The sequence below is a fragment of the Pinus tabuliformis genome, chromosome 5_1, assembly GCF_031772625.1.
Source record: "Pinus tabuliformis cultivar Carrire ecotype Pingquan chromosome 5_1, CPIR1, whole genome shotgun sequence".
NCBI lineage: Eukaryota > Viridiplantae > Streptophyta > Pinopsida > Pinales > Pinaceae > Pinus > Pinus tabuliformis.
The window spans coordinates 129,481,228-129,504,347 of NC_142305.1; the positions used below are offsets into that span (position 1 = coordinate 129,481,228).

The window sequence follows — 23,120 nt, forward strand, 5'->3', positions numbered from 1 at the left end:
GAGGGGTAGCGTAGTCCCAACAAAGGTGACGCAGAGACTGCATGGGGTTGACGTAGTTCTTCATCGAAGTTGACATGGAGGGGATGCAAAGGCTCATTTCCAACGAGATCAGAGCCGGTTCTTCCAGTAACAGGGTGAGATCATCTCACTATTTGTTTTGCCCAATTTCTCTCTATATCAGATAGCCAGTTGGGCATCCAATGAGTTGTACTCAGAATTACTACTTCTTAATAATACAACCCTCAGTTGTTGCATCGATTTTCCTGCATTGGGTTTTTTCGAGGACTTTTGTCCAAAAACAATGGTGTAATGTGTTGTGTATTTCTTTCTTGATCAGTTTCTTGTTTCCGTTTATAGTTCAATTGGTGAAGACTGCAGTGTATTAGTTTCGGTGTTCACTGTAGGAAACAGTAAATAATTTGTTCAGTAATTAACAAATAGAAGGAACTTAATCAGTTGTTGCAATAGAAATTTAAGGCTTCCAAATTTTCACATCGTATCAGAGCTGCAGGTGAAGCAAGAGAGCAGAGTCGGAAGAACCCAACGTTGAAGAGGAGGGTCGAAGTGTTGTGTAGGTAGCACATCGAATCCCAAGAGGGATTGTGTAGTCTAGGCCATGAGGGCAAATATTTTCGAGGAAGGTATCTCTCTAAGTGAGTTGACAAAGAGGTAAGACTTCTAGATCGAAGTTTACCAGTATCAGAGGGAGCAGCACAACAGCTTTAGCAAAGAGGCAGTTTTTTGGTGTGACGCAGTTTTCTGCAGCAATTGCTAGGGCAAAAAATTGTCAGAAGGAAGAAGAGAGACACTCTTGAGGGAATTTCTTCCTCGGAGAATTCCTAGCCAGGGAATTTGATTTGTCTATTGCTGAGTGATCGCAGAGAAGAGCAGATCTACTAACTCCAGCAGGGAGTGCGTAGGCCAGCCCAATGCTGCGCAGAGGAGAGAGGAAGCAGTTCGACACTTTCGGTGGCAGAGATGGCAGTGAGTGTGTTACGAGATCAAGATCGGTTGGATAGTGCATCCAACTATGTGATCTAGAAGGCGAGGATGTCATGCCTTCTAGATGAGCATTTTCTCAAGATCTACGTCAACAGTGTGGTAGTTGAGCCTGCGGATCCAGATCCGCTCAAAAAGTGCAAGGGAGAGATGTTGAAGGCCAAGTGCATGATCCTCGACGAAGTGAAGGATCATGTAGTATGACACATCTCTGGCAAAAGGAATGCCGAGGAAATGTAGGATATCTTGTCCACGTTATATCAGGGATCTTCCGAGCAGCAAAAGATCAAATTGGAGCAGAAGATGAGATCCACGTAGATGCAAAAGGGGAAATGCATTGATCTGTTCCTTGCAAAGCTTTAGGAAACCCGAGACAAGTTGGTAGTTGTGGGGTCAACACCTCAGCCCACCGAGATGGTGAGGCTGGCTCTAAATTTAGTCTGAGAAGATTGGCAAGTGTTTGTCCAGAGCATCTTGGGCAGAGAAAGATTGCGAGATTGGGAAGTGATGTAGGCCGCTCTTCAACAAGAAGAGATGAGGAGAGACTTAGTAAAGTACAAACTCGAAAGTAGCAACAGCAGCAGTGGAACGAAGCCGAAGGAGGATGAAAATGCAGCGCTCACATCTAAGGGGCAGCAGGAGCAACAGAAGAAGAAGAAGAAATAGATTTCGAAGATCAAGTTCTTCCGGTGTGGCAAATTTGGTCAGTACACTACACAGTGTCCTCTCAAGAAGAAGGACAATGACGAGAAGCATGATTCGAACGCTGCATCCACACAGATCGAGGAGGAGTTTTCCATGATCGCCCAGAGGGGGGTGATATAGTACTGCAGTTCAAAATAATTGCAGATGGACAGGATCCTTGAAGATACCACCTCTTGGATCAATACCTTATTATGGGAGTCCAAATCAGTAGTAGCAGGATGGATTGGGTCAGTTGATGCAGAAGTGTCGGAGTGACAGTTGCAATATCTAGGAGCGCCTGAGACTGAGCAATGCAGAGCTAGAGTTGGCAACAGTGCAATTGGCATAGAGCAGAGTCAGCAAAAGCGCAGAGATTTCAAAAGGTCAACGCAAAGACTAGCAGTGATCAGAACTCCAGCAATAAGATGCATCACACTGAACACATGTTCAGTGACTTTGGATGCTTTTCCGTTGTTGATGCAGTAGCAACAGCAGTTGGAGAAGGTTCCAGTGCAAATGCGATAGTGGCAGTCATAGTGCCAACAACACAGATGCAAAATTGGAGAGGGAGTTGCAGTACAGATGCAGTGTTGGCAGTGGCAGTGTCAGCAGCAATGCAGATTCGACATTTGTGCAGTAATTGATGGGCAGAGATGTCAAACATTAGTAGTGCAGTGGTAGATGTTATAGAGCAGAGTGATGCTTCAGCGGATTGCATTACTAGAGCACATTCCTTACTAAGAGGGAGTGTTGATTTCTGGTAGCATTGGATGTGCTCTAAGTCTCAAAATTTGCAGAGAGGTTTGGACACATGTATTCCACAACACCCAAAAATCGTCTTGGGAAATTCCACCCGGAGACGGTATAATTAAAATAATTAATTATTTTTAATGGAGGCCTAAGTCTACACTTAGGGAATTAAAATAATTAAAGGGTATTAATCTAACTGTGGGTGAAACTTCTAGAAGAAGACAAGGATCAAGCCAAAAAGATCTGAGCCATTGATTAGAATCTAATTTGGGTTGTTGGTTCTCAATAGAAGGGTTATAAAAGGAGGCTTGATGGGCATTTGGAAAACATGTCGAGTGGAGATCAGAAGATCAAATTTCTAAAGCACAGCGGCTGTCGAAAGAGGAATTCGAAGTGATCTTTTTGCAATGAGGGGCAGGGATAGTATCTGGGGGGAAGTTTTCCTGGGCCGAAGAGTACAATCTAGGGAGGGTAAAACAATGTCAAGAGAGGCTGACATTGGGCCACGCAGAGCTACGTTATCGTAACACAGAGCCTAAGAAGGAGATCAAATTCCTGTTGAGGAAATCGAGTTTCAAAAGTCGGGAGCCGAGGTGTGAGACCGAGATGCTGAGAGCTGAAGTTTCCAGCTAGCAGAGGATCAGGAGGAGGGGTAGCGCAGCCCGGTAGAAGTTACACAAAGATTGTGTGGGGTTGACGCAGTTCTGCACAGAGGCTCATTTCCAACGAGATCAGATCCGGTTCTTCCAGTGATACTGTGAGATCATCTCACCATTTGTTTTGCCTAGTTTCTCTCTGTATTGGATAGCCAGTTGGGCATCCAATGAATTGTACTCAAAATTACTAGTGCTTGATAATAAAACCCTCAATTGTTGCATCGGTTTTCTCGCATTGGGTTTTTCCAAGGACTTTTGCCCAAAAACAACAGTGTAATGAGTTGTGTATTTCTTTTTTTCTCAGTTTCTTGTTTCCGCTTATAATTTAATTGGTGAAGACTGCAGTGTATTAGTTTCGGTGTTTAATGTAGGACACAGTAAATAATTTGTTCAGTAATTAACAAATAGAAGGAACTTAATCAGTTGTTGCAATAGAAATTTGGCGCTTCCAAATTTTCACATACAAACCCTGTAGCATGGGGGATTAGTGTCTCTTGTAGGTTGGTGCCTACAATTTTTGTAAAAATAGCTTGGTTCCTACAAAGTTTGTATCAATAGGTTGGTACCTACAAAGGTTTGTGATAAAGAAGTTTTCATTTATATCTTGTGTTACATATATGAGATTTTTTGGTTATGATTTATGAATGTTTAAATAAGTAAGAAATTGTCTTATACCGATTCACACCACCTAGTATATGTGTGAATCCAACAACTAGTATCATAGTAGGTTTGCTTCGAAAGTAGTCCAAGCAATGTAAGGAAGATCTCAAAGTGACCCATGGTTGGTCATGAAGGTTCTTTAACAAGCAAAGCTCCAAAATTTGATGGAACAAATATGTCTTATTGAGGGCAAGGATGAGGACTTATCTAATGTCTCTTGCTTTTGACATTTGGCAATCTAGTGTATGGTTATAAAGATATGGCAACTCCATCTGATCAAGATGGTAAGAATGCTTGAGTAAATAACACAATCCATGAATGTCATCATGTGTGGTATATCTAAAACAGATTTTGTCATAGTAATGCATTATGAATCTACAAAGCACATTTGGGACAAACGTCGAAAAAACTATGGAGTGACAAGGTGAAAAGGGCAAAGCTTCAAACCCATAGCATTAGTTTAAGAGCTTGAGGACGAATAATGAAGAATACATTGTAGTCTACTTCCTCCATTTGAATGAGATTTTAAATATTATCAGAGGACTTTGTGAAGAAGGAAGCAATTATTGTACATAAGGTGTTGAGATATCTCTCTTTAAGATTTGATGGAAGCAGAGTAACTAGGAGTAGATAGTTAGAGAGCATAATAGAGGGGGGCAAAGTTGTGTGGCAGCCTTACAAGCCACAAGTCTCAGGTAACTCAATAGAGAGTATCTATTCCTTTGTAGTAACATATTTTTCATGCCAAAGTAAAGAGAGCAAAGCAGCCTAACCTTCTAGTTGGGTTTTCTCCCCAAAGGGTTTCTCATAGCAAAAGTTGTGTCTTTTGTAGATGGTGTTTGTATTTCTTTCTGTTTTATATTTCTCGCATTTTAATTGGTTTGTATTTAAGCATAAAAACAGTGATAAAAGAATCTGAAATCTAAAAGGAAAATTAACCTTCACAATATATTCAGTAATTTGTCAAATTTGTTGTGACAACTTGTTCCAATGGAAAATTCACAGTAATATTGAAATCAACTTTGAACAATAAGATAGAGTGAGAGTTAAAGATAGAGCCATGAGAATAAAGCTAACTCAATAACCTATTTTCATTTTGGATGAAAATTTCGAGAATACACAGAGGAAAGAATTTGTTCCAATAGCAAAAATCCCATGCAAAATATCCTCTGCTCATTTAAGCTTTTGTACTTTGTAATTTCTATTCTTTTCCAAGAATTAATAGAGTATAGAAACCTTTTCCATGATTGGAGTTTTCCTAGAGCATGTATTCATGATAAAATTTGTAGCAGATTTCATGGTGGTATGTGTTGCCATGAAATTGCATTATTTTTTTCTGCAAATCCAATGTAGTATAAAACAATAATTACAAAAACAGTATTATTGTGATAAAATGTTTGGCATAATAACTGTTACCGTGTATATGAATCATGACCCACTATAAATTCCAAACATAATACATTGTCAAACTATCACAAATTGCATAATAGAAGCAAGATGCTCTACATACATAGTAGGATACATTATCAAACTATCACAAATTGCATAAGAGAAGCAAGATGCTCTACATACTTAGTGGAGTGGGGGTGTCCATGTGCACGCAAGCACACATACATCTATGCACATGTAATGCTAATAAAATCAAATAAGTCAATATTGTTAATTGTCAGCTTGTCAAGAAAAAGCAGTGCATTACTTATTTTACCATATAGAAGCAACTATAAATAACTAACGTAAACACATCTTAACATTAAATTTATTATTCTTCAATAGTTTTTAAAAAATAAAATATAAATAACTAACGTAAATACATCTTAACATTAAATTTATTATTCTCCGATATAGGTTCTAGAAAATAAAATGCAAACCTTAAAAGGTTTAAATAGTTTGTGAGAATATAAAATCATTGAAGTTTAGATTTTAAATTACAAAATTTAAAATTAAAATAATCTACGTTAATAAAATAGGAATTAACAAGTCAATTAAGTTTATCTTAAGTGGTTAATAAGAATGATTGTTATCATTTCTCGGGAAATTCAATTCCAAAAAATAACAAGATGAATTTTGTTATAATAGCTTTAAGCCTTATTGTTGAGCCTGAGAGTTGCAGTGACAAGAAAACCACAAAGAACGCCTTGCCTCGGAAAATAAATCAAGCATGTTCATGTTTATGAAAACGTGCTGGCATCTAGAAACCTAGCCAAAATCAAGATTTGTATCAAATTACAACAGCATGAAATAGGTGCACATGAATGTCTTGGATATTATATTATAATATCTCGTATGTCAAAATTTCTCTCTATAGTATCAGAAAAACTGAAGTGATTGAAAACCCGTTACCCTAATACTTCTTGCACGCATTTTTTTCATATCGGATCAGACCAGAAAGAAAGAAAATAGGGAAATGCTATTGACATTTCAGATATAGAAGAAATTATGGTATTACAGAAAACTTGTGCACCTGTACTGCTTACTACAATTCAATTAACAGTTTCGTAGAAAAACCAAGTTCACTGTACTACTTATACTAGGATCTACAATGTAAAAGAATTTTTTCCCGGAGATTTAATCGCTAGCATAAATACAATATCTTACGATTGTGAATCAAATATCTTAAATCCTACAACGTTATTTGCTTGTCCAGCTTAGAATGACATAGTTCAACCAATGTATACTAAAATTTTCTGAGGATATAAATTTTTAATAGCTAGTGCAAATGCAACATCTTACGATTGTGAATCAAATATCTTAAATAGTACAACATTCTTTGCTTGCCATGCTTTGAGAAAGAATACATCTCCCTATTGAAATGAATCTCCCTGGTTTGAATGAATTCTAATTGGAAACTGACGTGAAGATATGAATCGATCTTCCTTTCACTAACCAGTGAATACAAGTTTTGAAAAAGAATACCTCTCCACGTTGAGATGAATCAAGGTGCTAAAGCCATCTCAGGCTGTGCTCAATCGAATGACTTTTGTTTGGAAACTGGCATAGAAGTACAATCGCCCTCAAAAGGCGCAAGTGTGCCCAAAATTTGAGTGAGAGCTGCTCTGTCAGCAACTTCTCTCAGATTACAAAGTAGGTGTCTTACAGATCAAGATACAAGTTCAATAGCGCTACCAAGTGGCCATGCAGCTTCAACGTAAGAATTCTTGTACTCCACCTTTTTCACCAATGTAATTTCTTGTGTCCGACTTAGAGCTGCAAAGTAAACGAGAACATGTGATAAAAGTAAAATGAAAAAGTGAAATGTCAATATGCATCTTCATAAAAATTAAACCCACGAACTTTAATGCAATCACATATTAGAATCTTACCAAATCCATCAACCAGTAGAGTATACTGATACGTAAGGTCCATACAAAGATAGGGCAAATTATCTTTTTCCACACTAGGAAAAATCTTGCCTGCATCCTCGTAACTAGCTGCACAAGCCTTTTTGGCTGCTTTCTCAAAATCTGAAGGCTTTACCTTTGCCACTGCCACATTTGGATTTATAAAACCAGCCTGGAATAAACAAGAACAAGACACACTCGAAATAAAACTTGCCATATGCATTAAGATCAAATGAATAGATTTTTTAGTGGTATCCTCGATGAGTAGTAGCTTAACTAACTTTCAAAAGTGGAAGATTTAGGAGGATGTGTTTACCTCTGCAGCTCTGTCAAAGAAAAAAGATGCTACAAACAACTTCTTCTGCCCAAGCCCACCTCCACCATTCCAGACACCTCCAAAAGTACATTTCATGTGTTTGCAAACCTGTTCCTTAATTTTCAGTGAATCATAAGCAAGCTTTTTGCACTGGTCAAAATCAGCTCCAGTAGCTGTTGACGATGCCTTGTATTTAGATCCACCATAACTATAAGAATCTGCAAAATGCATCAATTTCCATAAGAACTTTTCAAACACTAATATAAAGATTTGAATAAACTAACAAACAAAAGGATATATTACTGTCCACCAGTGCCAAAAGCAACCACTGGATCTGCAAAAGTACATCCTATTGTTCCATCTGTGTAGGCATTGAGGTAGCAAGACAAAATAAGTCAAGAACAAATTAAGGAGGATATACTACAAATCCAAATAAATGATGCGCTGATGCCCCAACAGTTAAGAAGTGCCATGGTACCCAAATGTATGAATTTGTTATAAACAAAGTTCATAAACACAGCAGAATACTCGGAAGATCTGACATATATAAATATCCATGATAGGACAAATATATTTATAGAAGCATGTACAAAAGAGATGAGATGATTGAATTGTTACAAATGAAGGCCCGCCTATATACCTAAGCAGGTGCCCTTTCATGAACGGTCATGTCCTTATGAGACACGCCTCTTCAGTGTATTTATCACTGTTAACTATTATTATTAATAATTTGCATTCATAACATTGTCTTCCTCTTCAAAGAAGCTTTGTCCTCAAAGCTTGTTGAGGACAATGCATGTCCTCTTGTTTCTTTGTCTCGTAATCTATTCGCAACTTCAAAAATCTTTGAGTTGTCATCTTTGATGACACAAGATGATAAGATCTTTGGAGTGATAAATAAAATTGTCGAATTGAGAAAGGATTTGACCATCCTAAATTAATCTTCATTGGAATCTTGCGGTTACTGGATACTTCGTGTGAATTTTTATCACAAGGTTGAATTGCACTAACATTAGTAATCTTCGGAATATAAGTTCGTTGTTTTTGTTCTCAGTGATACATATATACTCAATGATTGAGTTGTATGTTCATGTGAATCGGATGTCGATAAGGAGTTCTTGTGGTTTGATTTTCCCTTATCATGTTTGTGGCAATTCCCTGATTTACTTCAAATACTGATGTCGCTAAGTTCATTACAAAATCTTCATTTCGAATTTTCATCGTATGAACTACAACATCAAAATATGTTTTTGCTTCAACTTGCATGTCATCTTCTTGAATTGTGATAATTCACTGGATCGATATTCATTCATTTTTCTTCGACTTGAATTTCTACATTTGAAAATTTTGATGCTTCCTTCTCGACAAGCAGTGGTACCTTGTTTTCCAATGACTTCTTGACCTTCTTAAGCTTCTTAATTTGTGTTAGTAATTTTTCACTATGGTCCTTGAACCAAGAAACTTTTCAGCAGTGATTTTGTCAACTTCCCTTTGCATATTTTGTATCATTTTTTTACTTTCTTGAAAAATTACTTTTGAGATATCTTGTATGTCTTGGTGTTACTGAATCTGATTTCAATGTAATGTCCTGCAGTCTTATTATTTTCTTCTTATGGGAAAATGTTAAAAACTTATTTGTATTTAGGATGAAGGACCCTAGTGATTCCATCCAAAGCAAACCCGGAACTATATCACTATCATCACAATATAAGGTTTTAACGGTGAATTGCGAGACAAAAGTATAATCTCCAATACTTGGTTGTGGTTGTTTGTGTCATATTTTTTTCTATTCACTGAATCCATCATTTCAATTATATTAGATTCAAGAATCACTAATCGATTAGCACAATCAGTGCTAACATAATTATTATCTTCAGTAGGATTGATAAAGATGATAATATCCCTTCCTGCAAGTGATCTTTTGATTTTAAATAGTGAACTAACACATTTACTAAAGGTTTTAAGAAATCGTTCATTATTGGTCTTCATTTTTTTTCTTTTTTGGGATAAGCTTAGGGTTTTAAAGGTAACACCTTTAACTTTTATTAATCCTTCAAACTCCTTTTAGTATAACTCTTTTTTTATTTTGAATTGGGAAATCTTTTGTTGTTCTTCTTAAGAGAAACTTTAATATATATTTATTTTTCGTTTCTATATATATAAATATAATTGTAAACAAACAAAAAAATAATATGTTTCTATCCTTAAATAAGCCCTTGAAAACTTTTACCTTAGATTATTTAATGAACTTCACAACTGTCAAAATCTTAAGTTCAAAATATAAATTAATTTGAGCTTGGAACAATAAGGATGCTTTGGATTCTCTAATTGAACCGAATGGAAAAGGTCTTATTTTGTTAGGGCGGGTGTCGATTTAATTACTCATTGTCAACAGTTACGCTATTCATTCGAAGGATGTGACCCTTTGTGGCTCGACCTGTGGTGCAATTTAATCCTTTTATGATATATTCCACACAATGGTTGCAGATATATCTTCACAGGTGGCTTATTTTGGGATTACTGTTACTCCACGAAAAACAACAAAAGAACAAAATTTGTGGGCGCAGATAACAGCAGGGGACAACCGTTGTAATGGTGATGGTGGGGATAGATAGTAGCAGGCAGCAGCGGTGGTTGTAGTGGTGACAGCACGGGCAGTTAGCAGTAGACGGCAGCATTGTGGTGAATGGCGAGGACAAACGACAGCGATGGCTGCAAATTTTTTGCCTTTTTTAACTTTTTTTAATATTATTTTTAAACTTTTTTTGAATTTTTTTCCTTTTATATATATATATATATCTTTTTATTTTTTATATATATATATATATTCTCTTTCTTTTCTTTTTACTTTTTTTAATACAATCTCTCTTTTTTCTAATATATTTTGACTCTTTATATATATATAACCTCTTTTTTTCTCTTTTTTTCAATGGCCAACGGCTTAATGGAAAAATGGAGAATCTACAAAACTGTGTAGCGAAATGCTTCAATCACAATGGAAACAAGGTTGACGAAGAGTTGACGGCCAAAGCCGAGATCAGACTAGCTTTGTGCAGCGGTTGAGCAGCCAAAAGATCGAACAACTCTAATACCAAAAGTTATGAACAAAGTTCACAAAAACAACGGAATGCTCAAAAGATCTGAAATATATAAATATCCATGATAGGACAAATATATTCATATAAGAATGTATAGAATATATGAGAGGATTGAATTGTTACAAATGAGGGCCCACTTATATACCTAGGGAGGTGCCCCTTCATAAACAGTTGTGTCCTTATGAGACATGCCTCTTCAGTATATTAATCACTGTTAACTATTTATTATTAATAATTTATATTCATAATAGAATTCAAGCTGAAATCTCACCAGGTTTGTTGTTTTGGGGCTACTCCAATATCTGGGAAGTGAGACCAGCACTATGATAATGTCTGTATAGTTATCCAATACATAGTGCAGCACTATCTAGCTGACCACTATATTTTTGCATTTTGATTAAAAAAGTGCCCTACCTATTGCCCCCATGAATGGATGGGAAAATAAAGTAATCAATCAATCCCCTGGATCTAAAGGCTACAAATTTAGGTGATAGAATTTTGCTCCAATAAACAGTGACCTATTCAGGAAAAGGCGCTAGAAGTTTGCTCCAATAAACAATGACCTATTCAGAAAAACGTACTAGGCATCTACTCTTGAGTCTTGATATCAGAAGGTAGGAAGTAATTTGTGAGTCACACAACAGAAAGTAAAATCACTCTCTGATCTTATAGTAGGCTGGAATTGGGAGATGAAGTAGTCCTCTACCTCAGGTTTGTGGGAGCATAGTTTTCATATTGAATGCTCATTGCATAAAGTGGTCTGTCTCAACTCAAAGCTAGTGGTGAACAAACTTGAAGTTGGCCCAAGGGTATCTTGACCCGCACAATACTTGTACACTCATGTAGCCAGTATCTACAACCTGGAGGTATGTTTAATAATAATGGATTCAAAAGAGGAGAGAAAGGGGTTGGATAGGAGAGACCCAATTAGCTTGAATTAGGCGTCAATATAACCCATCTCTAACTTTAATTTTTATTCTCTATGAATGATTATAGGCGCATTGATGGAGAGTTGAGTGGAAGGGAGTCTATGAATCAAAATAACAATATAAGCCAACAATGTGCTCCCCTCAGAATACCAACACCAATTGTGTCCTTTAGAGGCAAAAGAATGAAGCATTGAAGGGCATGGTAAGGACATATATTTCTCTTCCATATGTTGTATCAGCCATGTCCCTGATCTTGTGAAGGAAAGTAACAATATCAAAAGGGGTACTTAGAAGCAATGGAGTTTCCTGAAGCATAAAACCAGTTTCATACATACAAAGTTAATTACTCCTTCAAGATCAGTGTTTCATTCTTTCAAATATTTTGCAAGGAATCCACAGTTAGCTTAAAACCAGCAGCTGCACAGTCAACAAAACACCCTGAAGCTGAGCTATATGGACCACCTGAGAGGTATAGAGCTGGAAAAAAAACAGGGCTGTCATACATCCTGCTGTATGGCCTGTACAGCGTGTCTGTACAGCTGTAAAGATCTGTCCGTATGACTATACTAAGTTCCATATGACTGTATGGACTTCCGTACAACTATACAGATATGTTTGTATTGATCTGTATGACTAAACAAATATGCCAGTATGGATCTGTAATACTGTACATATCTACCTGTATCGCTGCCTCTTTCTTGAATCACCCTGCTCTCTCTCTCTCTCTCTCTCACTGGATCGCTCAATTGTTCAGAGTGTCTAAACCCTCTATCTTGACTGGTTTTTATACTTTTAGTAGAAACCAAAAACCTAATCTATTGTTGAGTTTACTCCTAGTCAAAATCATGCATGCATGAGATATACTTTTATAGACATAGCCGCTAAAAATAAGACTTTTTACCTTTTTATTGAAGTGGATTACAAAATAGAATTACTCTTCAAAAATATTTCGAACTATTTCTTGCACGTTCTCAACATATAGGAGGCAACAACTTTGACAACCTACCCATTTAAGCTAAAACTCCCCCCATCTCCCATTTCCACACTGGGATTGATTATCAAAAACTAGTAGAAAACCTCCAAAAGTGCCCTAGAAAGGCTTCCAATGATTTTATTTTCTAAATGCTATATCTTTTCTAAAGATGCCAAGACTAGCAAAATGTTGGATAACCAAATATCAATCTAAGTACAGCAACTTCTTCGAAGCTAAACAAAGTGCACATATTATGAAATGCTGCGTGACAAAATCACTTCCATAAGAAAAAATGCTTGTGAAACATGTTAGATCCCATATAGTTTGACCTACATGTCCATCCAATTGTCTCCAAACACAACAACTCTCCTATGTAGAGAAGAAACAAAGAAACTATCCTCAGCAATAACCCAAGCCCAAAAAATTTTGGCCACTTTATAATTCCAAAAAATGCTTCACAATCTCAACATTGTGTCAAACCATGCAACAGTAGGTTGTTAACCTAGTGTGATGCAATCAATCCTTTCAACTCTAAATTGTTACGAAGAAACAACCATCTAAGTACTCTAGACTTGGAAGAAGAACAAGCCTTCCAAATATCTAGGCACCTACCAGACCAGTGTGCTTGATCATCTTAAACATTCCACTTCCTATGAGGTCATAGACAATTAACAAGTTGTGCATATTCTATCATAAGTTCTTTGGTCCATTAGTCCATAAATGGCTTTCAATAAGACCATTTGCCATCCTTCCAAAAAGCTCCATGAATATATAAGCTTAGCTTCAACATACAATTTCCTCAAATCTGTTGACATAGTACAGTAAAAGTGGGTTAACCAATTGCCCAAAGTCATTGGGAGTGATTGGAACTTGCCATGAGATCCACTTGCCTCCGATCTTCTTCCACAAATTATTTCATGTGTGAAAGACTTTCTTTGCCATTGCAAAACAAGGAGCTAGCCCAAGTTGCCTTCAATTGTAAAGAAACTCCAAACTCATTATGCAGAAAGATATTGAAGCAACATACTTGTAGCTTGTCACCTTTAACATAAAAATACACGAGGTATTTGTAACAATAATTTATTAATATATATAAAATGTACAAGGATGTTAAATGTTACAACTTACAATGAGGCCCTGCTTATATACCTAGGCAAGTGTTCTTTCATGATTGGGCATGTATTTTAGACATGCCTTTTCATTTAACTAATGACTACTTAACATAATCATTATTTGATTATTTATATTTATTTAATTTTATATCATTTATATTCGTAACAATGCCCCTTCCTTCAAAAGCTTTGTCCTCAAAGCTTGTAGCTAACAATTTCCTTCACATTGGCTTTGGTTGTCTCCGCATGTATAATTTTTCAGTGATACTCCCTTGGAATTAGGGCTTATCCTATGTTGCATGAGTTCGCGAACCCAGGGGTGGGGTTCTCGAATGCGTCCTGGGTTCTCGTCCCCAAGTACCGGATTCGGGTACGAGTTCTTCTGATAAGAACCCATAAGAACCAGGTTCTTCAATGAAGAACCGAGTTCTCCATTAAAAAAATGGGTTATTTTGTCTTGACGGGTACAAAGAACCTTGATGATGGGTACTTGGAACCCCAAAATTGAGTTCTTTAGGGTTCTTTAGGGTTCATTTTAGTTTTTATTTTTAAATTTTTAATTAATTTAATGGCCTTCCCCTAATATTCCAAGTAGCTAGTTCTTCATCTTGCGAGAGGAATTGGAGTACTTATGCCTTTATCCATTCAATGAAGAGAAATAGGTTGGGCTCAAAGAAGGTAGAGAACTTAGTGTACATTCATAGCACACTTCGTCTCATATCTCGAAAAGACCCTAGGTACAAGGAGGGTCCTTTCAAGAGATGGGACCAATACATAGATGATGCTATGTGTGTGGATGAGGAGATACAACCAGATGGCCTTATTGAGCTACCTCTAATTGCTATGGATGAGCAGGAGCCTCAAGATGAGAGTGATTCCTACCTAGAGAGCATGCTAACTAAAGATCTGAGTGATGTTGATGACATGGATGTTGATGACATGGCTTGAGGAAGCCATTGTTCACTATTAGCTATTTTTATTTTAGTATTTTAAAATTTCCTAGTTCTTGTTTGGAGATGCCTTAAGGCAAATTTTGAATGTAGTATGACAATGGACATATATCATGATTCTTATTAATATGTAAACTCCAATTTGCACTTGATATCAAACTATAAATTTTGAAATTTCATTGTGAATGTTGAATGTTCAATGATATGCATGTTTAAATATATAAAGTTTAAATCATAAATATTTTAGTTTTATTGTTTAAAGTTGAAATATACAGATTCATATATATTATAATTTATAAAGTATAGCATTTATATATATATATATATATATATACTCCCAACGAACACACGCACCCTGTTTCAAAAAATGATGTACCCGTCCCCGTCCCTGAACCCACGTTTCTTGGCAACATAGGGTTTGTCCATTATTTTCTTTTCAATAATAATAATCATAATAATAATATTATTATTATTATTATATATATATGTTAATTATTATTTTAAATTATCTGCAATGTAATATAGTTATATATTATAACTATATAATAATTAACGTTAATAATCGAACCGATATGGTGCCTTGCTGTTTGGACCCATCTTATGAGCCAAATCGGGTGACGGTGGTGTCAGACTCGGAAGTCAACGGGACATGTTTTCTCACAGTTGAACTTGATTTAGCTCTACTCCACACTCGCAACACTGTGTGAAGCTCTACTTCAACAATTGTTAATTTTAGGCAATAATGGTATGTCCTATGTGTTGGAAAACACTGAGAGGGGGGGTTGAATCAGTATTCCTTAGCAATTAGCACTTTTAAATCTTTTCAGAGCATTAGTTAATCTTTAATTATCATTAATGTTTATGCAGTAACAACAGTGAATAAAAGAACATAGAAGGCACAAAAATTTTAGGTGGAAAACCCCCTCCGGGTCAAAAACCATCGAACGCTTTTCTAATAATTCTTTAATCTTCAACTCCAATTGAAAAGAAAGCTCCAACTTCCTAGAATCTAGAAAAGCATTCTTCTCCAGCTCCCACCGGATGGATGCTCCAACGCTCGAGATTCTTCAGCAGTGAACTGAACGGATGCCCCAACACCCAATGAGCTACAACTCACCCTAGCACCACCCTACCACCCTAAAGTTTTCATAGGCTTGAACCTGTTGGTGACTTCATGCACCAGCCTAGCACCACCCTACCATGCTATAGAAGAATAAAAGAAGAATGGACTCCTGTACTAGGGAAAATCATCCACTTTACAATGATATAGAATGATGTAGAAGAAGGCACGCTAGACCTCCCAACACGGCCTCTTCAACTCTTGGCAGACTTGTACAACTTTTACAATGATGCTTTTACAATGACTCTCTACAATGATACTTTTACAATGATTGTATGTAGTGCTTCCCACTTGAAGACTTCATGTGGTGAACTTCTTATTGTTGTTCTGCACCTTGATTGCTACTCTTGTCATGCTACCCTTTCTCACTCTTCAGTACATTAGATTATGCATTGAATCTTCTCTTGATGAATATACAATACCTACAAAAAATCTTCAAAGAAATACCCATGACATGATAATAACAAAACCTTCCTCATCCTGCAGAACATATGTCAGTGCTAAACAAAAACAACAAATTAGAATACAAAGAAACTAATGCAATTAAGAGATGAACATGCATATACAGAAGATACTTACCTGTAGCTTACCTTTGTTGCATCATTTTGCTGCACCTTGCTCTTTGCTACCCTAGAAAGTCTGGTCCTTTGCACCCCTTGACAACACTTGATCTAGATTTTCTTGCCTTCTAGGAGCACGATATTTAATCTAATGTATCTTTGCGATTTCAGATTCCCAACATGTGATCTTCGGTCCTGTAGAAGTCCTTTGAGTCTTCTTTCCAATGCCATAGGTCTGACCCAATTTGGACTCTTCAAGACAAAGTTATGCCCAATCTCTCATAATGACCTAATTATGGACTAGTTCAGTAGAGCGAACTTGTACGACGTACCAAGTGTCATTGTTTCCTCCTTTGGCTCTGAAACTGATACACAGAAAACTACAATTTGTGCATTGTCCGCCACTTTTTACAGAATTCCAATCCTCTTCTCTGAGAGAGTTATGATGATTTTCCCAAGGTCACTTCTTTGAGATGAAATGCGGCAGCCTGCGGTTAGCCCTAGCTGCAGTCAATGCTGGTCAACAGTCAACGTTTAGCCTCGATTTTTGTGCCCAAAAATGCCCTTGCCCAAACAGAAATAACCCTCAAAAAATGCAGTCAAAGGGGGTCAACGCATGCTGGTCAATGCTTGGTCAAACTGTCCAAAAATTCAGTCTCCTGAAATTTCAGCCCCCTGAAATTTCACTCTCCTGAAATTTCGGCCTCCTGAAATTTCGGCCTCTTGAAATTTCGCTCTCCTGAAATTTCAGACGTGTGGAGAGAGAGAGACCCAAAAATCTGTACCCAATCAATGAGGAAAGAGAGAGAGGTGTGAAGATGAGTGTATCCAAATGAGGCTAAGTCACCTTTTATTTATATGCAACGTTGAGGATCAATAGACGTGACTGTTGGGCTTTTGAGCCTACATAGTTTTGTTGGCCAACCTTGACAATTTGACCATAATCAAAATAAATTCATAACTTCATTTGTACATGTCAGAATCGAATGATCTTTAGATCAATCCTACACCTCTCGGACAGAGGAATCCAAGATAAATATCAGTTGTCACAAATAAGATGACCCATGTGGAGTTTGGCCCTAGTTGCCAATTTTAACGCTCCCTCTCAACTAGGGAGAACTCCATCTACTAATCCATATGCCAATATGTACTATCTCTGCCATCAATGCACTACTCTACTCTGTTGAACTATGAAGAAGAAAAAGTGATCGAGAATGTATCATACCATTCTCTACTAACCCGAAGTCAGTCCCAATCAAAGGAGAGTGTGTCATCCCACTCTTACTGACCCGAAGTGAGTTCCAATCAAAAGAGAGTGTCTCATACCACTCTTACAAACCCGAAGTCAGTTCCAATTGATCCCAAATCAATATTGGTCATCCTAGCATAGGGAGTATGGTAGTACACGATGCATCCATCGGTAGTACTATGGTCCCTAGCCTCATTTCGCTACTCATTGGCCATATTAGAGGTACTTCCCATGAGTCTCAGACTACATGGGTAGGATGTCTCAGCAGGAGAAGGATAAACCACTCATCCTGCCTACATGTCATCAAGGGGTATCGCAGGGGAAGGCTGAACAACTCACCCTATACACAACAAACCTCTAGGGGAAGGTTGAACCACTCACCCTATGGTTGCTCATCGCTCCAAGAAGTACCCCAAGCCCCCCCGAGCTCCCAAAGCTCAATGTCCATCTCATACAGGACCCTCATAAGAGGGTCTCTCCGCGACTCCAAGTCGTTCTCGAAAGGCCAAGAACTTGACCTTCCCCAGGGGCTTTGTCAGATTATCGGTGACCTGCTCATCAATCTCAATGTGATGGAGCCTTATTGCTCTCGTTGTACCATATCCCAGATAAAGTGGTACCTGATATCTATATGCTTGTAGCGATCATGAAACACAAGATTCTCTAATAATCATATCCCACTCTGGTTGTCGCAGAGGATCACAGTGGTATCCAACACACGTCCAAACAGCTCACTGAAGAGCTTCCTCAACCAGACAGCTTCACAGGAGGCCATACTAGCAGCTACGTATTCGACCTCGGTGGTGCTCAAGGCAACCGATTTTTGCTTCCTACTCATCCAGGATATCGAAGCAGAACCCAAAGAAAAACAACATCTAGAAGTGCTCTTGCGATCCACCACACTGCCAGCCCAATCAGAATCAGAATAACCATGCAACCTCACATCTCCGACAGTGTATCTCAATCCATGAGTGATTGTGCCCCGAAGATATCTCAGAAGATTCTTGGCACCAATCCAATGTATATGATAAGGCTCAACCATATATTGGCTCAATGTGTTGACTGCAAAGCATATGTCTGGACGGGAGTTCACCAAGAACATCAGTGCTCCTATGATTTGACGATACTCAGTAGCATTTCCCAATTCAGGTCCAACAACACTACATAACTTCTTAAAGTTAAGTTCCATCGGAGTAGTCACAGGATTGCAATCCACCATCCCAAATCTTTCCAATATCTTCCCAACATATTTTCTTTGAGAGAGAAAAATTTCACTTGGCTTTTGCCAAACCTCCAACCCTAGGAAATAGTGCATCGGTCCTAGGTCCTTCATTTCAAATTCAGAAGCCAACTCCCTCTTACATTTGTGAATGAGGGGGTCTGCACTTCCATTAGCTCCATGCTTGATTTTGTAGAGCCACTTAGAGGTGACAACCGTTTTGTCTTGGGGTCTAAGGACCACATCCCAGAGACATCATTCTTCATAATTGACTCGTATTCTTCATTCATAGCATCCTTCCATACTTGATGCTTCATGGCTTCTTCGAATGATGAAGGCTCATTTTGAATGATAGTACTCATGGCTATCAAATATCCTTGATACATGTTCGGCTTCTTGCTTTCACACAAAGTCCCCCTTAGTGCAAGGTGTCTCTCGGCATCTTCGAGAGTCTCCCTAAGCCATGAGGATCTCCTTTTGGAGGAGGATGGCTCATGAGGAGGATCAATAGGATCCATAGGTTCATCAACATCAGGCATCGTTTCGTCTTCTTTTGCACCCTAATTTCTGGTGTCAGCTTCTTTGTCCTTCCTTAGGATAGGAAGGTTGTTGATCTTCCCGAGGGCCATATCTTCGTCGAAGGTGACATCATGACTTATCTCAACTTCCTTTTGACCAACCATATAAATTCTATATCCATTAGAATTTTCACTATAGCCCACAAATATTCCTTTCTTCCTAGATGCACCCAATTTGCTTCTTTTCTCTTTTGGCACATGAAAATATACGTGACTTCCAAAAATTCTAAAATGAGAGACATCGGGTTTCTTACCAATGAACATTTTTTCGGGAGTCTTAGAGTCCAATGCTTGATGAGGGCATCAGTTTTGAACATTTACGGCTATATTTGCAACTTTGGCCCATAGGAACTTCGAAAGGCCTTGATCATGAAGCATGGCACGAACTGCTTCTACAATAGAGCGATTCTTCCTTTCAGCCACACCATTCTGCTCACGAGTGTATGGCGTTGTAGCCTCCCTCTTAATGACAGCTTCTTTGCAATAATCTTGGAATTCACTGGATTCGTACTCGGTCCCATTATCAGTCATCAATATCTTGATTTTCTTCTCGGATTGGTTTTCGATCAAGGCTTTGAAGTGTCGAAACTAGGTGAACACTTCATCCTTCTTCTTCAAGAAGTAGATCCAGGTCTTGTGAGAATAATCATCCATAAAGGTAAGATAATATAAGTATCCTCCCAAAGAGTTTACAGGGATCATACTATATATGTCGAAGTGGATCAATTGCAATATATTTGTGGTCTTGCTATTACTTGAGGGGAATGGTCTCCTTATAAGTTTTCCTTCGGCACCATCCCAGACATACACCTTCATGCTCTACTTTGAACTTGGGCATACATGCTACCATTTGTCTCACCTAAGTTAGAGGGAATGTTGGTGTTGTAGCATCAAGGGCAGACATTCTCCCTAAAGCGAGATAGTGACAAGTCAAGGCTATTGGCGAGGGGCCATGTAATGTGGCTAGGGAGAATGGTCCAAAGAGCATCAGCACTTGGAGTTCTCCCTCCATTAGAAAGTTCTGACCATATTGCCAAGAGGTACTTGGCTAGTGGGTAAAGTGAGTGCCTTTAGCATCGGGCGAGTGTTTTACCATTCAATTGGCATGTAGGAATGGTAATTGGCCCAGGGTTTCACCAATTTTTTTGGTCAAAGGTATTGACCTCACTCCAAGTGATGACTTGTTGAGCTGGTGACCCAAGACTAGTCTTGTTAACTCCAGTTGAAAGGTCATGACCATATCGCCAAAGGTTTTTTGCTAGTGGGTGACTAGATCCATTTGCAAAGGGGATTTGACTTGTAGATAACTAGATTCTTTGCATGATGTTGATGCAGGATGCTTTCCACATGGTTGTAGATTAGAACATGGAGTGGATAGATACATCAACATAGCAAGTTCATTCAATATTTTGTTAGGATGGAGAAATTGTTCAGCAAAGAGGAGATTTGAGAAATTCAAGGTGAATACCTCCCTAGATAAGAGGGAGTGTTGATATTTGGTAGTTGTGGTTGGTATTCAAAATGTAGAAAAATTAAAATTTGAAATTTGAATTTTAATGGGCAGGTTCGTCCCAAGTACAGGTCAGCTCAGCACAAGGAGACGTGCCCCTTGGGCACCTCTAGACCATTATAAATACAAACTCAGCCTCCCTCTTTTGGACACAATCCAGATCACCAAAACCATCTTCTACAAATTTGTTCACATGTGCGTTGAAGAAGAGAATTTCTATGATTTGATAAGCGATAGAAGTTGCTCTTTACTATCTTTGACATATTGCTTTTGACTGAGGTTCAAACCTGTTTGACTACAATTCTAGGCACCTTGATCACAATTGATTGTAGGGTACTTGATTGTAGGTCCGAGCTGGCGTCAAGCCAAATTTCGGCCCCCATTGATGTGTGTTGACTTCTTTATCTTGACCACAATCTGACCGAGTTTCTCAAGGGCGGTTTGACCAACCTATTTTTGGGTTGTTTCACTAAGGTTGACCAATTTTGATTTGATAAGCGATAGAAGTTGCTCTTTACTATCTTTGACATATTGCTTTTGACTGAGGTTCAAACCTGTTTGACTACAATTCTAGGCTCCTTGATCACAATTTATTGTAGGGTACTTGATTGTAGGTCCGAGCTGGCGTCAAGCCAAATTTCGGCCCCCATTGATGTGTGTCGACTTCTCTATCTTGACCACAATCTGACCGAGTTTCTCAAGGGCGGTTTGACCAACCTATTTTTGGGTTGTTTCACTAAGGTTGACCAATTTTCTGGGCAATTGCAAAAGGCCAAATTTCGACCTATTTGACCAGGTGTGACTAGTGTTTTATGTTGGTCTGGGTTGACCAAGTTTGACTTATGAATATCGGATTGTACATTTGTTGAACTGGCCAATTTCTCATTAGAAAAGGTGTGTGTTTCTCCTGAGTTCGGGTTTTCCCATGGTAAATTTGTGTCTTTTTTGTGCCTAGTTGTCTCTTTATGATCCTATTATCATTATTGCATTATTGTTGGGATTTTCTATGTATAATTGCTTAAATAATATATGTGACATAAGATGAATTGGTTAAGAAATCATTTGAAAGTAATTATCAGATTCGGAGATCATGAAAAATCAACAGTTAACATCGTGCCAAATATTTGCTTTGCAGTGAACACCTTTAGCCAATATATGGTTGAGCTGAAGCAAGTACATTGCAGGGAAGCATGTGTTGAGGTACCTGCGTGGTACAGTTGGATATGGTTTGAAATATGTCTTAGGTGGTGAAGTGAGGCTGCAGGGATATACTAATTCAGATTGGGTCGGGAGTGTCGAGGACAGAAAGAGCACCTCGCGGTGCTGCTTTAGTTGGGATTAACTATGATATCATGGTTTAGCGGGAAGCAGACTTTTGTTGCACTCAATACAACAAAGGCAGAGTATATTGCAACCAATGTTGCAAGTCAAGAAGCAGTATGGCTTCAAAAGCTGCTTGCAGGGCTATTTGATTGGGAGCTAGATACGACCTTGATACATTGTGATAATCAAAGTCGTGTTAAGATTTTAGAGAATTCAATATTTCATGACAGGTCGAAGCACATTGAGATCAAATATCACTTCATCTTAGACATGGTGTAGAAGGGAGCAATGAAGCTCCAGTACATATCCACAAACAAGCAGAATATAGACATTCTCACCCAGCCTTTGTCTAGAGCAAAGTTTGTATACTTCAGAGACAAGCTTGGCATGATGCAGAATGTTTCCCTCTTAGATAGGGAGTGTTTACGTTTTTGCAAGACTGGGAGACATTCTCCCATGAGGTCATGTTGATTTGACTAGTGGGGGAATGATACACCCATCGAGCCATGTTGATTTGGCTAGGGGTGAACGGGCCATGGCAACCACTGCATAGGGCATACATTTTTCCATTAGAGTCATGTTGTTTTGGCATCCACATGGTCTTGATTTGACCTGGGAAGAATGATATATTCACCTAAGAAGCCATGCTAATTTGGCTGGACCACGTTGATTTGGCCAAGGGTGAATGGCCTAGGGGGCAGACCTTCTCCTAAGAAGCCATGTTGATTTGGTTGGGTCATGCTAATTTGAGTAGGGGAGATTTATACATTTACCCATGGAGCCATGCTCATTTGGCTAGGGTAAAAGGTCCAAGCTACTCACTTTGCTTGCTCTGAGATGGAGTGATCTATATCTACAGACATGCATGTGAGGAGACACTACATCAACATAGCAAGCTCATGAAGTTTTCTAGTGGAGGAGAAATTTTAGCTAAGGAGAAATCTATTTTTAGCTCAGTAGAATACATCCCTCGCTAAGAGGGAGTGTTCATTTTTTGTGTTGCATCAGGAGGTATTCCCACATGACTAAAGGGTCTCCAAGTCAACCCAAAAAGAAGTCAAGTCAACCAACCAATGAAGGGATGTGTCCCTTGGGT

General features: G+C 38.2%; 1 protein-coding gene across 1 annotated transcript in view; it reads right to left on the reverse strand.

Moving 5' to 3' along the window:
- Nucleotides 1–6,284: 6,284 nt before the first annotated feature.
- The window catches only part of LOC149163761 (apyrase 2-like), a 122,076-nt gene continuing 105,240 nt past the window's right edge, over nt 6,285–23,120 (reverse strand). The window contains exons 7-9 of the mRNA XM_089431852.1: nt 7,404–7,621; nt 7,070–7,259; nt 6,285–6,953 (exon numbers count right to left, since the gene is read on the reverse strand). Coding sequence (XP_089287978.1) covers nt 6,847–6,953; nt 7,070–7,259; nt 7,404–7,621 — 515 coding nt within the window. The 3' untranslated portion in view covers nt 6,285–6,846. The remainder of the gene's footprint in view (nt 6,954–7,069; nt 7,260–7,403; nt 7,622–23,120) is intronic.